This window comes from Trichomycterus rosablanca, chromosome 19, assembly GCF_030014385.1.
Source record: "Trichomycterus rosablanca isolate fTriRos1 chromosome 19, fTriRos1.hap1, whole genome shotgun sequence".
NCBI lineage: Eukaryota > Metazoa > Chordata > Actinopteri > Siluriformes > Trichomycteridae > Trichomycterus > Trichomycterus rosablanca.
Genome location: NC_086006.1, coordinates 26,117,279 through 26,135,891, shown reverse-complemented (window position 1 = coordinate 26,135,891; position 18,613 = coordinate 26,117,279). Strand labels below are relative to the sequence as shown.

At 39.8% G+C, this 18,613-nt stretch overlaps 1 protein-coding gene across 1 annotated transcript; it reads right to left on the bottom strand.

The window, feature by feature from the left end:
* Nucleotides 1-15,434: 15,434 nt before the first annotated feature.
* On the bottom strand, nt 15,435-18,143 carry LOC134333461 (urokinase plasminogen activator surface receptor-like). Its single transcript, XM_063015445.1, has 5 exons — nt 18,035-18,143; nt 17,319-17,429; nt 16,751-16,894; nt 16,098-16,208; nt 15,435-15,733 (listed from the first exon to the last, which is right to left on the bottom strand). Exons 1-5 carry the CDS (start codon nt 18,081-18,083, stop codon nt 15,531-15,533), a joined length of 618 nt encoding a protein of 205 aa, XP_062871515.1. The 5' UTR covers nt 18,084-18,143; the 3' UTR covers nt 15,435-15,530.
* Nucleotides 18,144-18,613: the final 470 nt, after the last annotated feature.

Genomic DNA, 18,613 nt, shown 5'->3' with positions numbered 1-18,613 from the left:
CCTGCCTTACCAAGGAAAAAAACTGCTTCAAGAGCTTTTACACTGAGTGACAGATGCATGAATGCACATGTATACCTTTTTGGTATATTTTAATAAGGACAATCAGTTCGTTTTTCAATAAAATTGTTATTCTTACACTTACAGTATGTATAATGTACACAGTTTATGAAGTTGTATCTATCTATAAAATTTCATGTTGCACATCAAAAAAATATAAATATACCATTTTCGTTGTTGCAATGTTACCATATGGCAACGTACCAAAAGAAACCTTTAAAAAATGAAATATGTAAATCTAGGTTCATTTTAAGTGATGAAAAACAAGTTTTTTTCCATGATGGGATAATAATGTGTTCAGTAGAGGGTTAAAGGTAAGGTCAACGTTGTTTTGCTTATGACATCTAATATCAATACAACATTATTATTACTATTTACCACACACAGCCCTTACAAGATCTTTGTATATTATTGGAACTTATTTCCATTTGTTATTAAGTTCGAGAGAAAGAAATATCTCATACAGAGAGATTAGAGGCAGTCTTGGAATTCTTGGAATTTCTCTGTCCCTATTTTGGTTACTTAAGCATTTAAACAACAGTTACACAATTTCTTTTAAATATTAATTACTATATTTAACTCATTACTGTCCAGATGTTGAATCTTTTGTGTTGCTTTTGTTTTGCTTCGTTCTTTAAGAAGAACATGTAGATGAAGCTCACAAGCATGTCCAGATGAAGTCACTGTCCTTAAGTGTGATATGAGGTATTTAGTACTTCCCCAGCTATTCACTTGGCTTTGTGTCTATGAGGCTCTGCAGAAGATCTGAGTCTTGGTCGTCAGAAGATTTTCATTATAAGCTGTTCTGCTTACAGTTGGTACAGTGTAGTTGAGTTTATGTTGTTGTATCAGTGCTGATTTCAGTACAAAGTACCGGCTTCAGTGTAACATACAAACTTGATGTGTGCAGCAGTTTAATGAGAAATGAGCAGAAACTTTCTTCCACCGTTCCTGTTAGTTTTAGAAAGAGATACAACCTAGTGGATGCATAAGGTAATTACACTGAGAATTATTGGCATTGAATGATTCTCCTTGATTAAGTTTTGTACAGTACTTTAATTTTGTTATTCTATAACAAAACAAAATTCCTTCACTGTTGCAATTAGTGATTATATGACCCACCACCACATCTGTAGCTACAATACCCTGTAAAATGCTAATTTTCTTAAACAATAATGTTTTATAGTAGCGATCCCTGACAACTTTAATTGTCATCAGTAAAATGTCATCTTATGACCAAATTCAACACTGATTATCTGTTATTGCAAGTTACAGTGGTAATGTGAAAGAATTAAGATTAAAATTAAGAGAAGCAGCAACATAAAGATTTTTTCAGTAGATGTTTTCATTCAAACAAGCAAAAGAAAAAAGTAAGTCATGGGCAACTGAGGAAGTAAGCAAGGTTTCACCGCACACCGCACAAGACCTTTCAAAGTCACTGATACAATGTGTGTGTGTGTGTGTGTGTGTGTGTGTGTGAGACACCCAAATCTCCCTGAGCTTTAAATTTTATGACAATAAATGCCACTGAACCATTCATGTTAAAACACTCAAATATATATATTTTATATTTTAATATATTTTGCTGTAATATATTTTATATAATACATTTTGTAGTACTGTTTTATGTTTGATTGCTCCCCTTAAAGGTGCATAGAATATAATTTCGGTATCTATTATTATTATTATTTATTTATTTATTTTTTCTAATTTGTCTTACAGTTTTTTTTTTTACTGCAATAATGAGAAACATCTGTATTAACATCAGCACATAACACTAAAAAAATATTCTCTAAAAAAATACAGCCATAGGCACAGGAAGTCATTAGTTTTATATCTACAGATAGCATCTACAGGGTGTCCCTAAAGTCTGGACACATAGAAAATATCACTAACTATGACTATGTTTACTAAAACACACACATACATATTGCATCACAAATAGTGGAAAACACATTGAAGATGTTATTGATTAATATTCTAATGAATTAAAAATAATGGCAGGTTATATATATGGAGAATGTTAATAAATTTTCTAAATTCCTTCACTGTTGCATTCGGAAATCTTTTTGCAACAGATGATTATAGACCCACAACACCTTCACTGTGTACCTACAATACCCTGTAAAATGATCATTTTCTCAAACAATAATGTTTTATAGAAGCGATCCCTGACAACTTTAACTGTCATCAATAAAATGTCATCTTATGACCAAATTCAACACTGATTATCTGTTTTTTGTAATTGCAACTTACAGTGTTCATGTGAAAGAATTTAAAAATTAAAAGAAGCAGCAACATAAAGATTTTGACACAAGCAAAAAAGTCAGGGGCAACTGAGGAAGGAAGTGAGGTTTCACTGCACACTGCACAAGATCTACTTTCATTTCTCTGGAAGTCACTGATACAAGACAATGTGTGTGTGTGTGTGACGTTCAAGCTGGAAAGAAAGAAAGAAAGAGAGAGAGAGAGAGAGAGAGAGAGAGAGAGAGAGAGCCTTCCTGAGAGCCTTCACAGTCAAGCCACTAACTCCCCTCTCTGACCACAGCCAAATTACAGTATACCTGAACAAACCAACTGTAAATACTAATTGGCAAAAACCCAGCAAACTATATACATTTAAACAACCCCCCAGGTGGGCTCAGGACAGCACTGAAAAATATCTTCACGCAATTAGTAGTCAGCAAATTCAGACACTTCTCGACTTTTTTCTGTCAGACACCTATCCCCAAAATACAGAAGGAGTTGACATGGCTGTGGAAAATTTAAACAGTATTTTTGACCATGCCACTCAAATATCAAAGTTGACAATTAGTAAAAGCAAACCCAAGACCACCCAAGAAAACAAATGGTTTGATCAGGACTGCAAAAACAAGAGAAAAGAGCTAAGAAATATATCCAATCAGAAACATAGGGAACCACATAATCAGGAACTGCGCACAAAATACTGTGAGGCACTTAAAGAATATAAACACATACTTAAAATAAAAAAATACAAATATATACAAAGTCAAATAAATGACCTGGAGAAATCCATTAACTCCAATTCATTCTGGAACCACTGGAAATCACTAAAAATAACACAAAAGGACGATTTACCAATTATTAATGGAGATTCATGGAAAACCCATTTTGAAAAATTATACAGTAATCCATCAATGAATGTGAAACAATTAAATATATCTGAAAAACTACAAACATTTGAAACAATAATTAAGAATTACCAAAAACCCCTGGACTTCCCAATTACAGAAGAAGATTTAGAGGACAAACTAAAAAAACTGCAATCCAGGAAAGCCTGTGGCGCAGATGGTATTTTAAATGAAATGTTACAAAACACAAGCTATAAATTCAAATTGGCTATTCTAAAACTATTCAATTTTATTTTAAATGTTGGTCACTTCCCAAGAGTCTGGAATGAAGGACTCATAACTCCTATTTTTAAATCTGGCGACAAATTTGATCCAAACAATTACAGAGGAATCTGTGTAAGCAGTAACCTGGGAAAGGTGTTCTGCAGCATCCTGAACACCAGAGTTACGCAATTTCTAACAGATCATCATATTCTAAACAAAACTCAGATTGGCTTTTTACAAAATCACAGAACATCAGACCACATTTTCACTCTCCACACACTCATTAATAAATATGTAAACCAAAATAAGAGCAAAATCTTTACCTGCTTTGTGGATTTTCATAAAGCTTTTGATTCAATTTGGCATAATGGATTATTTTATAAACTTATTGAGAATGGTGTGGGGGGTAAAATGTATGACGTCATAAAATCAATGTATTCACAGAGCAAATGTGCAGTAAAAATCGGAATGCTTAGAACTGATTTCTTTCACCAGTCACGAGGAGTAAGACAAGGCTGTAGCCTGAGCCCCACTCTGTTTAATTTATATATTAATGAATTTGCTGAAAAACTGGATCAATCCAGTAACATACCTGGTCTCACTTTAGGTGACACCAGCATTAAATGTCTCCTCTATGCAGATGACCTCGTCTTACTGTCACCTACAAGAGAGGGACTAAAACTAAGTCTAGAACTGTTGGAGAACTTCTGTGAGACATGGGCTTTGAAAATAAACCACCAAAAAACCAAAATTATGGTCTTCCAAAAAAGATGTAAAAGTCAGGGGAATTATATTTTTAACACACAAATAGAACATACAAAAGCATACACTTATTTGGGCATAACAATAAGCTCCACTGGAAGTTTTGGCTTGGCTGTGAAGGAACTTAAAGAAAAAGCAAGGAGAGCTCTTTTTGCCATTAAGAAATCAATTCAGTTTGAAATACCCATTACAATTTGGCTTAAAATATTTAAATCTGTAATCGAACCCATTGCACTGTATGGTGTGGGGGCCCCTAACCCAAAATGATTTTTCTAACTGGGACAAGCACCCAATTGAAACTCTGCACACAGAGTTCTGCAGAAATCTTCTCAGTGTGCAGAGGAAGACCCCCAACACGGCCTGCAGGGCAGAATTGGGAGAATACCCACTAATATTCTGCATTCAGAAAAGAGCTCTAAACTTCTGGAAACATATAAAATCCAGTGACCCCCACTCACTCCATTATAAAGCGCTGACATGCCAAGAGCTGAACATGGAAAGGAGTTCCCTAACCCAGCTGGTCCTGAGTCTCAGTGACCTAAAACACACTAACATCACACACACCAATCAGCCTCACCACACACTCGCCCAAAACATTAGACCCAACCAAATTATAACCAAACAAAAAGAAAATTACATTAAATACTGGACTGAGACAATTCAACAACAACACAGACTCCAGTGCTACTCAGCCCTGAACCGAGATTACTCTCTGGCGGCTTACCTGACAGAAATGAAAGAGAAAAAACTGAGGAAGGTTTTGACGATGTACAGACTCAGTGAGCACAGCCTGGCCATCGAAACCGGGCGGCGCAGACAGAGCTGGACACCCAGAGAGGCCAGGCTGTGCTCTCACTGTGAGCTGGCAGTGGTGGAGACAGAGCTGCACTTCCTAACAGAGTGCCCCAAGTACAGCTCTATCAGGAGTCTGTACTATGGGAAGATCAGCAGCATCTCCCCTGAGTTCCTACACTGCAGTAACACACACAAACTGCCCTACATACTGGGAGAGAAGAGAGGACTGATCACACACGCTGCACAATTTGTAGCAGCGTGTCACAATCTGAGGGACAACCAGTGAGGCCGAGCACAAATTATTATAGATTTTTACTGATATTACATGGTTTTTATTTTTATTTATTTTATAAATTTTTCTTTGACCTTCTTTATTGATCACTAATAATCCTGTAAATAACTTTAATTCTAGAGTTTTATTTGTAATCTGTTTTATTAGTTATTTTTTTATTATTATTGTTTTTATATATGTGTATCTTATTTTCTCATTTCTATTTACTGTTTATTGTTTACCGCTTTGGCAATAGTGTATCTAATTACATTCATGCCAATAAAGCACCACTGAACTGAACTGAACTGAGAGAGAGAGAGAGAGAGAGAGAGAGAGAGAGAGAGAGAGAGAGAGAGAGAGAGAGAGAGAGAGAGAGAGAGAGAGAGAGAGAGAGAAAGAAAGAAAGAAAGAAAGAAAGAAAGAAAGAAAGAAAGAAAGAAAGAAAGAAAGAAAGAAAGAAAAAGAAAGAAAGAAAAACGTCTGGCTAATCCTGGCTTTGACCATCCCTATGGTGAAATATAGTGGTGGTAGCATTATGCTATGGCGGTGCTTCTCGGCAGCAGGGACATAATAATAATAATTATTATTAAAATAGAATGGTAAGAATTCAGGGACAGGCACCCAGGTGGTGCAGCGCGCATCAGTGGCTAGCACATCAGCGGCGAGATTCTGAACTCCTTGGTTTGAAACTTGGTGTTGCCACCGGTCAGCTGGGCACCATCTAGCGGGCATGATTGGCAGTACCTGCAGCAGATACTAATTCGCCACCGTATCTGCAGGGTGGGGACCGGACTATGTGTGGGTGGGATGTTCATACGCTGTGTAAGGACCCTGATTGGTGGAACAGGCGCCTGTGCGGAATGCAGGGGTAAGAAAAGAAGGGCTGTACACGTGTCGGAGGAGGCGAGTACAGTGACGTGCTCTCCTGGGATGCAATCGGGTATCCCTCAGCAGCAGAAGAAAAATTGAGTGCGCTAAATAAGGAGGAAAATCATATATATGATTTATATATACAGTATATATATATACACGTATATATATATATATATATATATATATATATATATATATACTGTATATATATATATATATATATATATATATATAGATATACAACCCCAATTCCAATGAAGTTGGGACGTTGTGTAGAACATAAATACAACAGAATACGATGATTTGCAAATCCTTTTCAACCCATATTCAATTGAATACACTACAAAGATTGTAGTTTGATGCCTGCAACACATTCCAAAGAAGTTGGGACAGGGGCATGTTTACCACTGTGTTACATCACCTTTCCTTTTAACAACACTCAATAAGCGTTTGGGAACTGAGGACACTAATTGTTGAAGCTTTGTAGGTGGAATTCTTTCCCATTCTTGCTTGATGTACAACTTGAGTTGCTCAACAGTCCGGGGTCTTCGTTGTCGTATTTTGCGCTTCATAATGCGCCACACATTTTCAATGGGAGAAAGGTCTGGACTGCAGGCAGGCCAGTCTAGTACCCGCACTCTTTTACTACGAAGCCACGCTGTTGTAACACGTGCAGAAGGTGGCTTGGCATTGTCTTGCTGAAATAAGCAGGGACGTCCCTGAAAAAGACGTTGCTTGGATGGCAGCATATGTTGCTCCAAAACCTGTATATACCTTTCAGCTTGAATGGTGCCTTCACAGATGTGCAAGTTACCCATGCCATGGGTACTAACACACCCCCATACTATCAGAGATGCTGGCTTTTGAACTTTGCGCTGATAACAATCGAGACAGTCCTTTTCCTCTTTGGCCCGGAGGACACAACGTCCATGATTTCCAAAAACAATTTGAAATGTGGACTCGTCAGACCACAGGACACTTTTCCACTTTGCGTCAGTCCATCTCAGATGAGCTCGGGCCCAGAGAAGCCGGCGGCGTTTCTGGGTGTTGTTGATATATGGCTTTCGCTTTGCATGGTAGAGTTTTAACTTGCACTAGTAGATGGAGCAACGGACTGTGTTCACTGACGATGGTTTTCTGAAGTGTTCCTGAGCCCATGTGGTAATATCCGTTACAGAATGATGTCGGTTTTTAATGCAGTGCCGCCTGAGGGATCGAAGGTCATGGGCATTCAATGTTGGTTTTTGGCCTTGCCGCTTACTTGCACAGATTTCTCCAGATTCTCTGAATCTTTTGATGATATTATGGACTGTAGATGATGAAATCCCTAAATTCCTTGCAATTGCACATTGAGAAACGTTGTTCTTAAACTGTTGGACTATTTGCTCACGCAGTTGTTCACAAAGTGGTGAACCTTGCTTGTGGACGACTGAGCCTTTCGGGGATGCTCCCTTTATACCCAATCATGACACTCACCTGTTTCTAATTAACCTGTTCACCTGTGGAATGTTCCAAACAGGTGTTTTTTCAGCATTCCTCAACTTTCCCAGTCTTTTGTTGCCCCTGTCCCAACTTCTTTGGAACGTGTTGCAGGCATCAAATTCAAAATGAGTGAATATTTGCAAAAAAACAATAAAGTTTATCCGTTTGAACATGAAATATCTTGTCTTTGTAGTGTATTCAATTGAATATGGGTTAAAAAGGATTTGCAAATTATCGTATTCCGTTTTTATTTATGTTTTACACAATGTCCCAACTTCATTGGAATTGGGGTTGTATATATATATATATATATATTGTATACAGTGTATCAAAAAAGTGAGTACACCCCTCACATTTCTGCAAGTATTTTATTATATCTTTTCATGGGACAACACTATAGAAATAAAACTTGGATATAACTTAGAGTAGTCAGTGTACAACTTGTATAGCAGTGTAGATTTACTGTCTTCTGAAAATAACTCAACACACAGCCATTAATGTCTAAATGGCTGGCAACATAAGTGAGTACACCCCACAGTGAACATGTCCAAATTGTGCCCAAAGTGTCAATATTTTGTGTGACCACCATTATTATCCAGCACTGCCTTAACCCTCCTGGGCATGGAATTCACCAGAGCTGCACAGGTTGCTACTGGAATCCTCTTCCACTCCTCCATGACGACATCACGGAGCTGGTGGATGTTAGACACCTTGAACTCCTCCACCTTCCACTTGAGGATGCGCCACAGGTGCTCAATTGGGTTTAGTCCATCACCTTTACCTTCAGCTTCCTCAGCAAGGCAGTTGTCATCTTGGAGGTTGTGTTTGGGGTCGTTATCCTGTCGTTATCCAGTTTTCGAAGGGAGGGGATCATGCTCTGTTTCAGAATGTCACAGTACATGTTGGAATTCATATTTCCCTCAATGAACAGCAGCTCCCCAGTGCCAGCAACACTCATGCAGCCCAAGACCATGATGCTACCACCACCATGCTTGACTGTAGGCAAGATACAGTTGTCTTGGTACTTCTCACCAGGGCGCCGCCACACATGCTGGACACCATCTGAGCCAAACAAGTTTATCTTGGTCTCGTCAGACCACAGGGCATTCCAGTAATCCATGTTCTTGGACTGCTTGTCTTCAGCAAACTGTTTGCGGGCTTTCTTGTGCGTCAGCTTCCTTCTGGGATGACGACCATGCAGACCGAGTTGATGCAGTGTGCGGCGTATGGTCTGAGCACTGACAGGCTGACCTCCCACGTCTTCAACCTCTGCAGCAATGCTGGCAGCACTCATGTGTCTATTTTTTTAAAGCCAACCTCTGGATATGACGCCGAACACGTGGACTCAACTTCTTTGGTCGACCCTGGCGAAGCCTGTTCCGAGTGGAACCTGTCCTGGAAAACCGCTGTATGACCTTGGCCACCATGCTGTAGCTCAGTTTCAGGGTGTTAGCAATCTTCTTATCTTTGTGGAGAGCAACAATTCTATTTCTCACATCCTCAGAGAGTTATTTGCCATGAGGTGCCATGTTGAATATCCAGTGGCCAGTATGAGAGAATTGTACCCAAAACACCAAATTTAACAGCCCTGCTCCCCATTTACACCTGGGACCTTGACACATGACACCAGGGAGGGACAACTACACATTTGGGCACAATTTGGACATGTTCACTGTGGGGTGTACTCACTTATGTTGCCAGCTATTTAGACATTAATGGCTGTGTGTTGAGTTATTTTCAGAAGACAGTAAATCTACACTGCTATACAAGCTGTACACTGACCACTCTAAGTTATATCCAAGTTTCATGTCTATAGTGTTGTCCCATGAAAAGATATAATGAAATATTTGCAGAAATGTGAGGGGTGTACTCACTTTTGTGATACACTGTATATACAGGGGTTGGACAATGAAACTGAAACACCTGGTTTTAGACCACAATAATTTATTAGTATGGTGTAGGACCTCCTTTTGCGGCCAATACAGCGTCAATTCGTCTTGGATATGACGTATACAAGTCCTGCACAGTGGTCAGAGGGATTTTAAGCCATTCTTCTTGCAGGATAGTGGACAGGTCACTACGTGATGCTGGTGGAGGAAAACGTTTCGTGACTCGCTTCTCCAAAACACCCCAAAGTGGCTCAATAATATTTAGATCTGGTGACTGTGCAGGCCATGGGAGATGTTCAACTTCACTTTCATGTTCATCAAACCAATCTTTCACCAGTCTTGCTGTGTGTATTGGTGCATTGTCATCCTGATACACGGCACCGCCTTCAGGATACAATGTTTGAACCATTGGATGCACATGGTCCTCCAGAATGGTTCGGTAGTCCTTGGCAGTGACGCGCCCATCTAGCACAAGTATTGGGCCAAGGGAATGCCATGATATGGCAGCCCAAACCATCACTGATCCACCCCCATGCTTCAGTTTCATTGTCCAACCCCTGTATATACAGTGTATCACAAAAGTGAGTACACCCCTCACATTTCTGCAGATATTTAAGTATATCTTTTCATGGGACAACACTGACAAAATGACACTTTGACACAATGAAAAGTAGTCTGTGTGCAGCTTATATAACAGTGTAAATTTATTCTTCCCTCAAAATAACTCAATATACAGCCATTAATGTCTAAACCACCGGCAACAAAAGTGAGTACACCCCTAAGAGACTACACGCCTAAATGTCCAAATTGAGCACTGCTTGTCATTTTCCCTCCAAAATGTCAAGTGATTTGTTAGTGTTACTAGGTCTCAGGTGTGCATAGGGAGCAGGTGTGTTCAATTTAGTAGTACAGCTCTCACACTCTCTCATACTGGTCACTGAAAGTTCCAACATGGCACCTCATGGCAAAGAACTCTCTGAGGATCTTAAAAGACGAATTGTTGCGCTACATGAAGATGGCCAAGGCTACAAGAAGATTGCCAACACCCTGAAACTGAGCTGCAGCACAGTGGCCAAGATCATCCAGCGTTTTAAAAGAGCAGGGTCCACTCAGAACAGACCTCGCGTTGGTCGTCCAAAGAAGCTGAGTGCACGTGCTCAGCGTCACATCCAACTGCTGTCTTTGAAAGATAGGCGCAGGAGTGCTGTCAGCATTGCTGCAGAGATTGAAAAGGTGGGGTGTCAGCCTGTCAGTGCTCAGACCATACGCCGCACACTACATCAAATTGGTCTGCATGGCTGTCACCCCAGAAGGAAGCCTCTTCTGAAGTCTCTACACAAGAAAGCCCGCAAACAGTTTGCTGAAGACATGTCAACAAAGGACATGGATTACTGGAACCATGTCCTATGGTCTGATGAGACCAAGATTAATTTGTTTGGTTCAGATGGTCTCAAGCATGTGTGGCAGCAATCAGGTGAGGAGTACAAAGATAAGTGTGTCATGCCTACAGTCAAGCATGGTGGTGGGAATGCCATGGTCTGGGGCTGCATGAGTGCAGCAGGTGTTGGGGAGTTACATTTCATTGACGGACACATGAACTCCAATATGTACTGTGAAATACTGAAGCAGAGCATGATCCCCTCACTCCGGAAACTGGGTCGCAGGGCAGTGTTCCAGCATGATAATGACCCCAAACACACCTCTAAGACGACCACTGCTTTATTGAAGAGGCTGAGGGTAAAGGTGATGGACTGGCCAAGCATGTCTCCAGACCTAAACCCAATAGAACATCTTTGGGGCATCCTCAAGCGGAAGGTGGAGGAGCGCAAAGTCTCGAATATCCGCCAGCTCCGTGATGTCATCATGGAGGAGTGGAAAAGCATTCCAGTGGCAACCTGTGAAGCTCTGGTAAACTTCATGCCCAGGAGAGTTAAGGCAGTTCTGGGAAATAATGGTGGCCACACAAAATATTGACACTTCAGGAACTTTCACTAAGGGGTGTACTCACTTTTGTTGCCGGTGGTTTAGACATTAATGGCTGTATATTGAGTTATTTTGAGGGAAGAATAAATTTACACTGTTATATAAGCTGCACACAGACTACTTTTCATTGTGTCAAAGTGTCATTTAGTCAGTGTTGTCCCATGAAAAGATATACTTCAATATCTGCAGAAATGTGAGGGGTGTACTCACTTTTGTGATACACTGTATATATTAGGGCTGTCACACGATTAAAAATTTTAATCGAGATTAATCGTGATTAAAGAACAAAATTAATCTCAAACTAATAATTAAGCAAAATTTGAACAGTTATGCACATTTTTATTGCAAGAACATGTTTACCAATACAAACATTCATAAAATATTGTAGCGTTTCTACGGCGTCGAAGACGAAATGGGATGGGAAATCAGCTCTTTCAGTGACCATGTGGACAAACACCCATTCTTACACACAGACATTCATACCACATATACATAGCCACACAGCTAATAGCTGCGCAGCCCAAAGCCATCTACTGCATTACTCAGCACAGCCAACCCCATTCCCAGTGCTGAATAACACGGTCACAGTGGATCTTGTAACCATAGCCGCAAGTCCTTCTGGGTAAAGCTCCGCCCCCTTCTCAGCCTTCTCAACCGTCCCGGTGACCCAACTAAGCCACCCCCCCAATGAAGTCCCGCAAAGTCCCCATTTTGTTAGTTCTGCTCACCCACCCCCGGTTTAAAGAGATGGTGCGCTGGGTTGCCCGGTGCCATCACTCGCCGCAGTCATCACACCAGCTGCCGTGCCTCCACTCACCGCCTCATCTGGAACACTGGCATACCGCACCGATACGGTCCGGCAAACGTGGTCCATCAGGACGAGCTCCACACGCTCAGGCTCCCTGACCGCCGCCCAAAGCCACCAGTCTCTCACAGCCTCAGCAGTTCATGGACCAGCGCACCCGACAGCAATCCAGCACCGCTTCCTCCGTACCGAGCTCAGCAACACCAGCGTAGCGTCATGATGTCATCTTGCCGCCAATCGCCCGTTCCGCCGGATATTCGGCGTGTCCAAATCAACCCCCACAATGTCCCCCAGGGTGGTGCACCGGGTGGCTCTATGTCCGCACTCACCGCAACTCATCTCGCCAGCAGCCGAGTCGCTGCCCACTGCTCATTTGGGCCACTGGCATGCCGCACCGATCCGGTCCAGCGGGCGCAGCTCAATAAGACAAGCGCCACACGCTCTGTCTCCCTGCTCGCCGCCCGTAGTCGCCAGCCTCTTCAGCCACCAGCAGTTCATCTGGGCCAGCGCACCCGCACAGCAAACCCGCGTCAGCTCCCATCGCGCCGAGCTCAGAATGACGGACCAGCAAGAGTCACCCCGAACACCAGTCCGTCGCAGTCTTTCGCCGCTGGCTCCGCCAGACACCTCGCTGTCATGCTTGTCCATCCAAGCGACATTCTCCACACGTTGCCGTGCCATCGCTCCACTGTCACCGCCACTGCTGCTAGACTTGAGCCCCCATCAGGTTTGCTTCTTCTTCACCAAATCGTCTTCTCGCCGTCCGCCAAAGGTTCACCTGTTGAAGAAACTTAATTTCTTCTGCCATTGCCCCAGTCCAGGGCATCTGGATCCCACGTGGCGTCGAAGACGAAATGGGATGGGAAAACAGCTCTTTCAGTGACCATGTAGACAAACACCCATTCACACACATAAACATTCATATCTCATATACATAGCCACACAGCTAATAGCTGCGCAGCTCAAAGCCATCGACTGCATTACTCAGCACAGCCAACCCCATTCCCAGTGCTGAATAACACGGTCACAGTGGATCTTGTAACCATAGCCGCAAGTCCTTCTGGGTAAAGCTCCGCCCCCTTCTCAGCCACAGCAGCGGGTCGCTACAATATGATAAAATTATTAATTCTAAATTCATTTTAGAAAGCACATTATCTGACAAAAGTGAGGATCTTTTCCTGTTCATAACCCCGACACTGAAAACAGGTGCACCAACCATACCCTCAACCCCCCCCCCCCCCCCCCTTTCCGTTACGCCCCTGTGCATCTCCTATAATGTCATGTAGTTCCACATCGTTAATTGTGTTAAAGCATTTATACCAGTGGTGTCCAAACTTTTTTCGAGGAGGGCCAGATTTGATCATGTGAAAGTGCCTGAGGGCCAGCAGTCCCTGATGACATTATTTTAAACAATAAAATATGCATGGCTACCTTTGGAGTATTTCCTGGCATACAGAACCATATGACAAAAGAAAAAAAAAGAAATTCATATTAAACAATACTTGACATTTTGTTTAAGTTTTCTGGCTAACTCAGAAATCATGCTTTTCAAAATATTTTGATCTAATATTAGGCATCAATAAAGCATCAAACACAGATATGATTATTTCATAGATCTATTAAGAAAACCTTTTAACACTGTAATGTGCAGAAACAAGACTGGGAAATACTGTTCTAAATTACCATTTAAACACCTATAAATACCTGAAACAGTCAAGTTACCAGACATTATAAGTTATTGACTGTAGCTATAAATAGTGTTAATTAATACAGTCCATGTAAACGCTTAGTCCATATAAATATCAGATACAAATTTTTTTTTAAAAATCTACATCACAAATATAAATATGTACATAACCATGTGATAGAATAACCTGAATGACCTGCAGAGATGAAACATCACACAGAGTTTCACTTCTTACCGGAGGGGGAGGAGGCGGAGCTACACGGTTTTGATGGACAGCTCTAGCAGCCAATGGAGATACTCGTTACAGAGATCGCGTGATTTCATTCATCTTTTCATCAACACGTAAAAAAAGTGAAAACCGCTAAAAGTAGTTTTTCATCGGACAGCTACGATAATTGATGACTTTTTCTGTTTGAACAATTTAAGACAGAAGATGCGGGCCGTTTAAAACCCGATCGCGGACCTGCCTGCTGTATACAGTATATTATGATCCATTTACCAGCAGTGTTTGTAAAGTTCCGTGTACAGTTCATGCGCTTTACATCCTAATTAATCTGAAATACAATTCATTACCACAGAGACACATACAGTATGTATGTGGCACAAACAGCCAAATAAAAATAGTTAGATAAAATTTTTTTATCTCAATTAATTAATTAACGCGATTAACGACAGCCCTAATATATATATATATTACTCATATCATTCAGTTCATTTTTTCTTCTGTTTTAAAATAACAGCCAAATGCCACCCCAAGCCATTAATATCCAGATAATCAAACCCCCGGGAGCTATCATTTTTGGCTCTGATTCCCTTAAGCCAGCTATATTCAGATACCCAAATGTCCCAAGCCATAAATATTAAGACACCTAAATGCCACTGAGACATACGTATTGAAACACCATATGTTCTTAGGCAATAAATACTGAGACACCCAAATCTCCATGAGCTTTAAACATTATGACAATAAATGCCACTAAACCATTCATGTTAAAATACTCAAATATATATTTTACAATTTAATATATTTTGCTGTAATATATTTTTTTATACATTTTGTAGTACTGTTTTATGTTTGATTGCTCCCCTTAAAGGTGCATAGAATATAATTTTGGTTTCAGTGGTTATGAGTGAAACTACTGTACAGCTAAATAATGCTTCCTCATCCACTGTATCAGAAGATGCTATGATATTTACCAGTGTAGCCCACCATGTTCACAATTTTAGGCAGTAAAGACTGTCGTAACATAAAAAAGAGTAATAAGTCTTAGCTTAGCATTAGTCATTAGCATTTGTGTTAGCATTCCTGTTTGTCTGAGTTAGTATTTAGGTTAGTTTAGTCTAAGGATCTGATATATGTTTAGAGTTAGCTTAGCATTCAGCCTTTACCATTAACATACCAAAACAGTAAATTACATCATAATAGTAAATCAAAATCAACATCAAAGAAAACATGGAAAAAGAGAAAATCCACTTGGGAGGAAATTCTTTATTTATTAATCAAATTTTACTCAAAATAAATTCTTACAGTAGATTAAACTTTAATGAAAGTGTTTTATCAGTGGAGAGCTCAGTGGAGGAGGATGGAGGAGAGCAGAGGAACCACCAGGATCAGGAAACTCAGAGTAAACGTCTCAGCTCCGTTACACAGGTTCCCCTCACAACAGGTCAGCTTAGTCATAGCAATCCCCTGCTGAGAGCTTCCTGAGGCAGCATCGCAGACAATCTTGCTCACACATCCTTTCATGGCAATTTTGTTGCCACCTTGTTCAACTTAAGGAAAAAAAATATTTGATTATTTTTTATTGTTCAGGAGTCATATTCACATTATTTATTTGCCATAAATACATATACATGTGTACAGTACAATGATATTTTTGGGGGTCAGAGCACAGGGTCAGCCATTGTACAGCGCCCCTGGAGCAGACAGGATTAAGGGGCCTTGCTCAAGGGCCCAACAGTGGCTGCATGGCAGAGCAGGGATTCCAACTCTCAACCAATGGATTCTATAGATTCTAAGCCTAAACAGAAAACACCAAATGCAGAGCTGGAAAACACCCTGGACAGTAAATCCATTCATTAACACGTTAAAGTAAACAGCCCACCTACTGGCATGTTTTAAAAATGTAATATTTACCTGTAGCACTAATGCAGCGATCTTCACTCCCCATACAGTTCAATGTTTTCGAGCAGTTGGAATTGGAATCACAGGTGTAACACATTTTTCCATTGGCTGACTGTGCAAGATCTGAAAAAAGTAAAATACTAAATGTAACAAAGTTGTAACATATTTAATTCACTTAATATATCACCATAAAAGACCAGAACTAATTGCACTCTAGTAATGAGTACAAGGAGCTTCAATCTTACACAAAAATATCAGGCCATCAACAATCAAATCACTTACAGGAAATGATTAGACCACAGCCCAAAGTTAAATGACATTGTAGATCTTTCTCCACCACCAAATAAATGTACAATCTAAGTAGCAGTATGTGCATTTTAATCCATCATATTTTTACACAACTTAAACTAAATATATAAACAAATATAACTTAATAAAGGTTTCTAAATGTGTTCCATTATTCAGTCATTAAAAGAACAGTTGCAGAAATCATTTAAATGCAATTCTCTTCCTTACGAGTGGATGTGAACTGTACAGTAAAAGCAGCTGCCAAAGTTTGGATGTAAAATTAAAAATGAAAAAAAATAAATAAATAAATAAATATTTTTTTGATCACTCGTCCTGTTTAAAAATATGAATATAGCAGATGACTGTAAATGTTTTACCTGCTGGTGCATCAGTGTTGCAGAGGTCAGTACTGCAGCATTTGGCATTGCTGGTGACTTTTACTAATCCAAAGTTTAAACTCTGGGTTGCACACTCATCCGGGGCTCCACAAGTCTTCACATTAACATCCGTCTTAACACCAGCTGCACAGAACATCACATTAGTGAGATCAGACCAGAATCCAACCCAGGATTATTTACCTGAATTATATTTGATTCAAACAAATCAATTAACAATAAATTATAGTTATAACAAATGAAACTTTTTACTTGAACTAAATTTGTAATTTATAGTGATATTTATATTGACCTTTATTAGTTTTAGTATTAGTAATGAATATGTTGGTATTATATTTTTGAATTTAGAATTTCATTAAATTAAGCTTTCCAACAATTTGTCAGTCCAGTCCCTACACCAGTCTTGCGCACATGCAATAAGTTATTTTCCTTTTTGAGGACATTTAGTCGGTTTGTTGAGGTTATTTGTATTTTCTTTAACTAAAAATCAACAAAACTTGTGCGTAAATATATATTCAATAAGCAAATATTCTTTATATACTGTACTTACCTGCAGTGACAGAAGCAGTAATACTGGCGCACTGGGTTCCTGGACAGTCCACCTGTGTAACTGGGGAGCACGGTCCACTGGATGTGCATTGATTGCATTTCAGCGCCAGTGCTAAAAAATAAAGAGAATCAAAAACAGATCCAGTTTTATAGTGAGATTAATTAAAAATCACCTCCTAACACTCCAATATATATTTTATCACCTCTTGCTGTGTCTCCAGTTGGTGTATATACACACACGACCTGATAAGGGCATTAAGTGCATTAAGCTCGGCTTGGTGCAGCGTTCTGACATTTAGGATTTGCTAAACTCATTAAGTAAGAAATAAAGTCATCTAAGACCGACTTACAGACAACAGAACTGAACTTTACTGACCGTTCTGAGTCACAACACAGAATACACAGATAAATAAATTAACACACTTTTACATCAAAATAAATTCAATATTAAAGCACATTAAGTGAACATTCTCAGTGTGCTGCATTATAAAAAAGTATAACGTTACACGACGACTGGCTTGCAAAATACGTCAAAATACACATGTGTAATGTCACTTTTTACTTATTTTGGTAAATTGTAAATGTGTGAGTGTGAATGTTAAGCAAATCAGGACTAAAATAAAACAACGAATCATTTTTTTGGTTGGTCTGGACCAAGGGAACCGAACTACCAAGCATAAAGAGCCTGAAACAGATTAATCGCGATCGAGTTCTTACCTTTAGTAAAGAACATGCAAAAGAGCAGCAATGCAACCTGCGAGCTCATTGTTGATGGACTGGAGAAGTGAAGAAGGTGAAGCTGATGCTGGATGGATGAATGATGAAGTTCATCTTTGAGGATGGGCTGCTTTATATAAAATACAGAGTGGGAGGTTAAAATGGAGGAGGGACTGGTGTGAAAATCTCTTCTTCTTTCATTACTTTGGAAGTGAAAGCCAATTCTTTGAAATGCTGTTGCAAGTCTTACCCGCAAACTGTTCTGTCTGTCTGAAGGTTTTAGTACAAAATGTATTGTATTTAACCTTTGTAAGGCACATGTGTTACAAAGCAAATTTTGGATTTTAATGATTTCTGCATGATTTGAAAGGGCTGAGATTTTAACTGGGGCCCATGAGCTCCTAGTTACACCACTGGTGTTGCATCTAGAGATGGTTCTTGCAAAAAAATGGGCATAAGTGTTAAAATTTTGCTTAATTATTAGTTTGCGATTAATTGTGATTAATTTGGCTCTTTAATCGCGATTAATCTCGATTAAAATTTGTAAGCGCATGACAGCCTTGTATATATATATATATA

Excerpts from the sequence above, each read along its gene's own strand:
- LOC134333461 (XM_063015445.1), bottom strand. The coding sequence starts at position 18,083 with ATGAGCTCGCAGGTTGCATTGCTGCTCTTTTGCATGTTCTTTACTAAA. Across the intron at positions 16,209-16,750 it reads CAACACTGATGCACCAGCAG|ATCTTGCACAGTCAGCCAAT; the intron begins GTAAAACATTTA and ends TACTTTTTTCAG. Across the intron at positions 15,734-16,097 it reads TCGCTGCATTAGTGCTACAG|TTGAACAAGGTGGCAACAAA; the intron begins GTAAATATTACA and ends TTTTTCCTTAAG.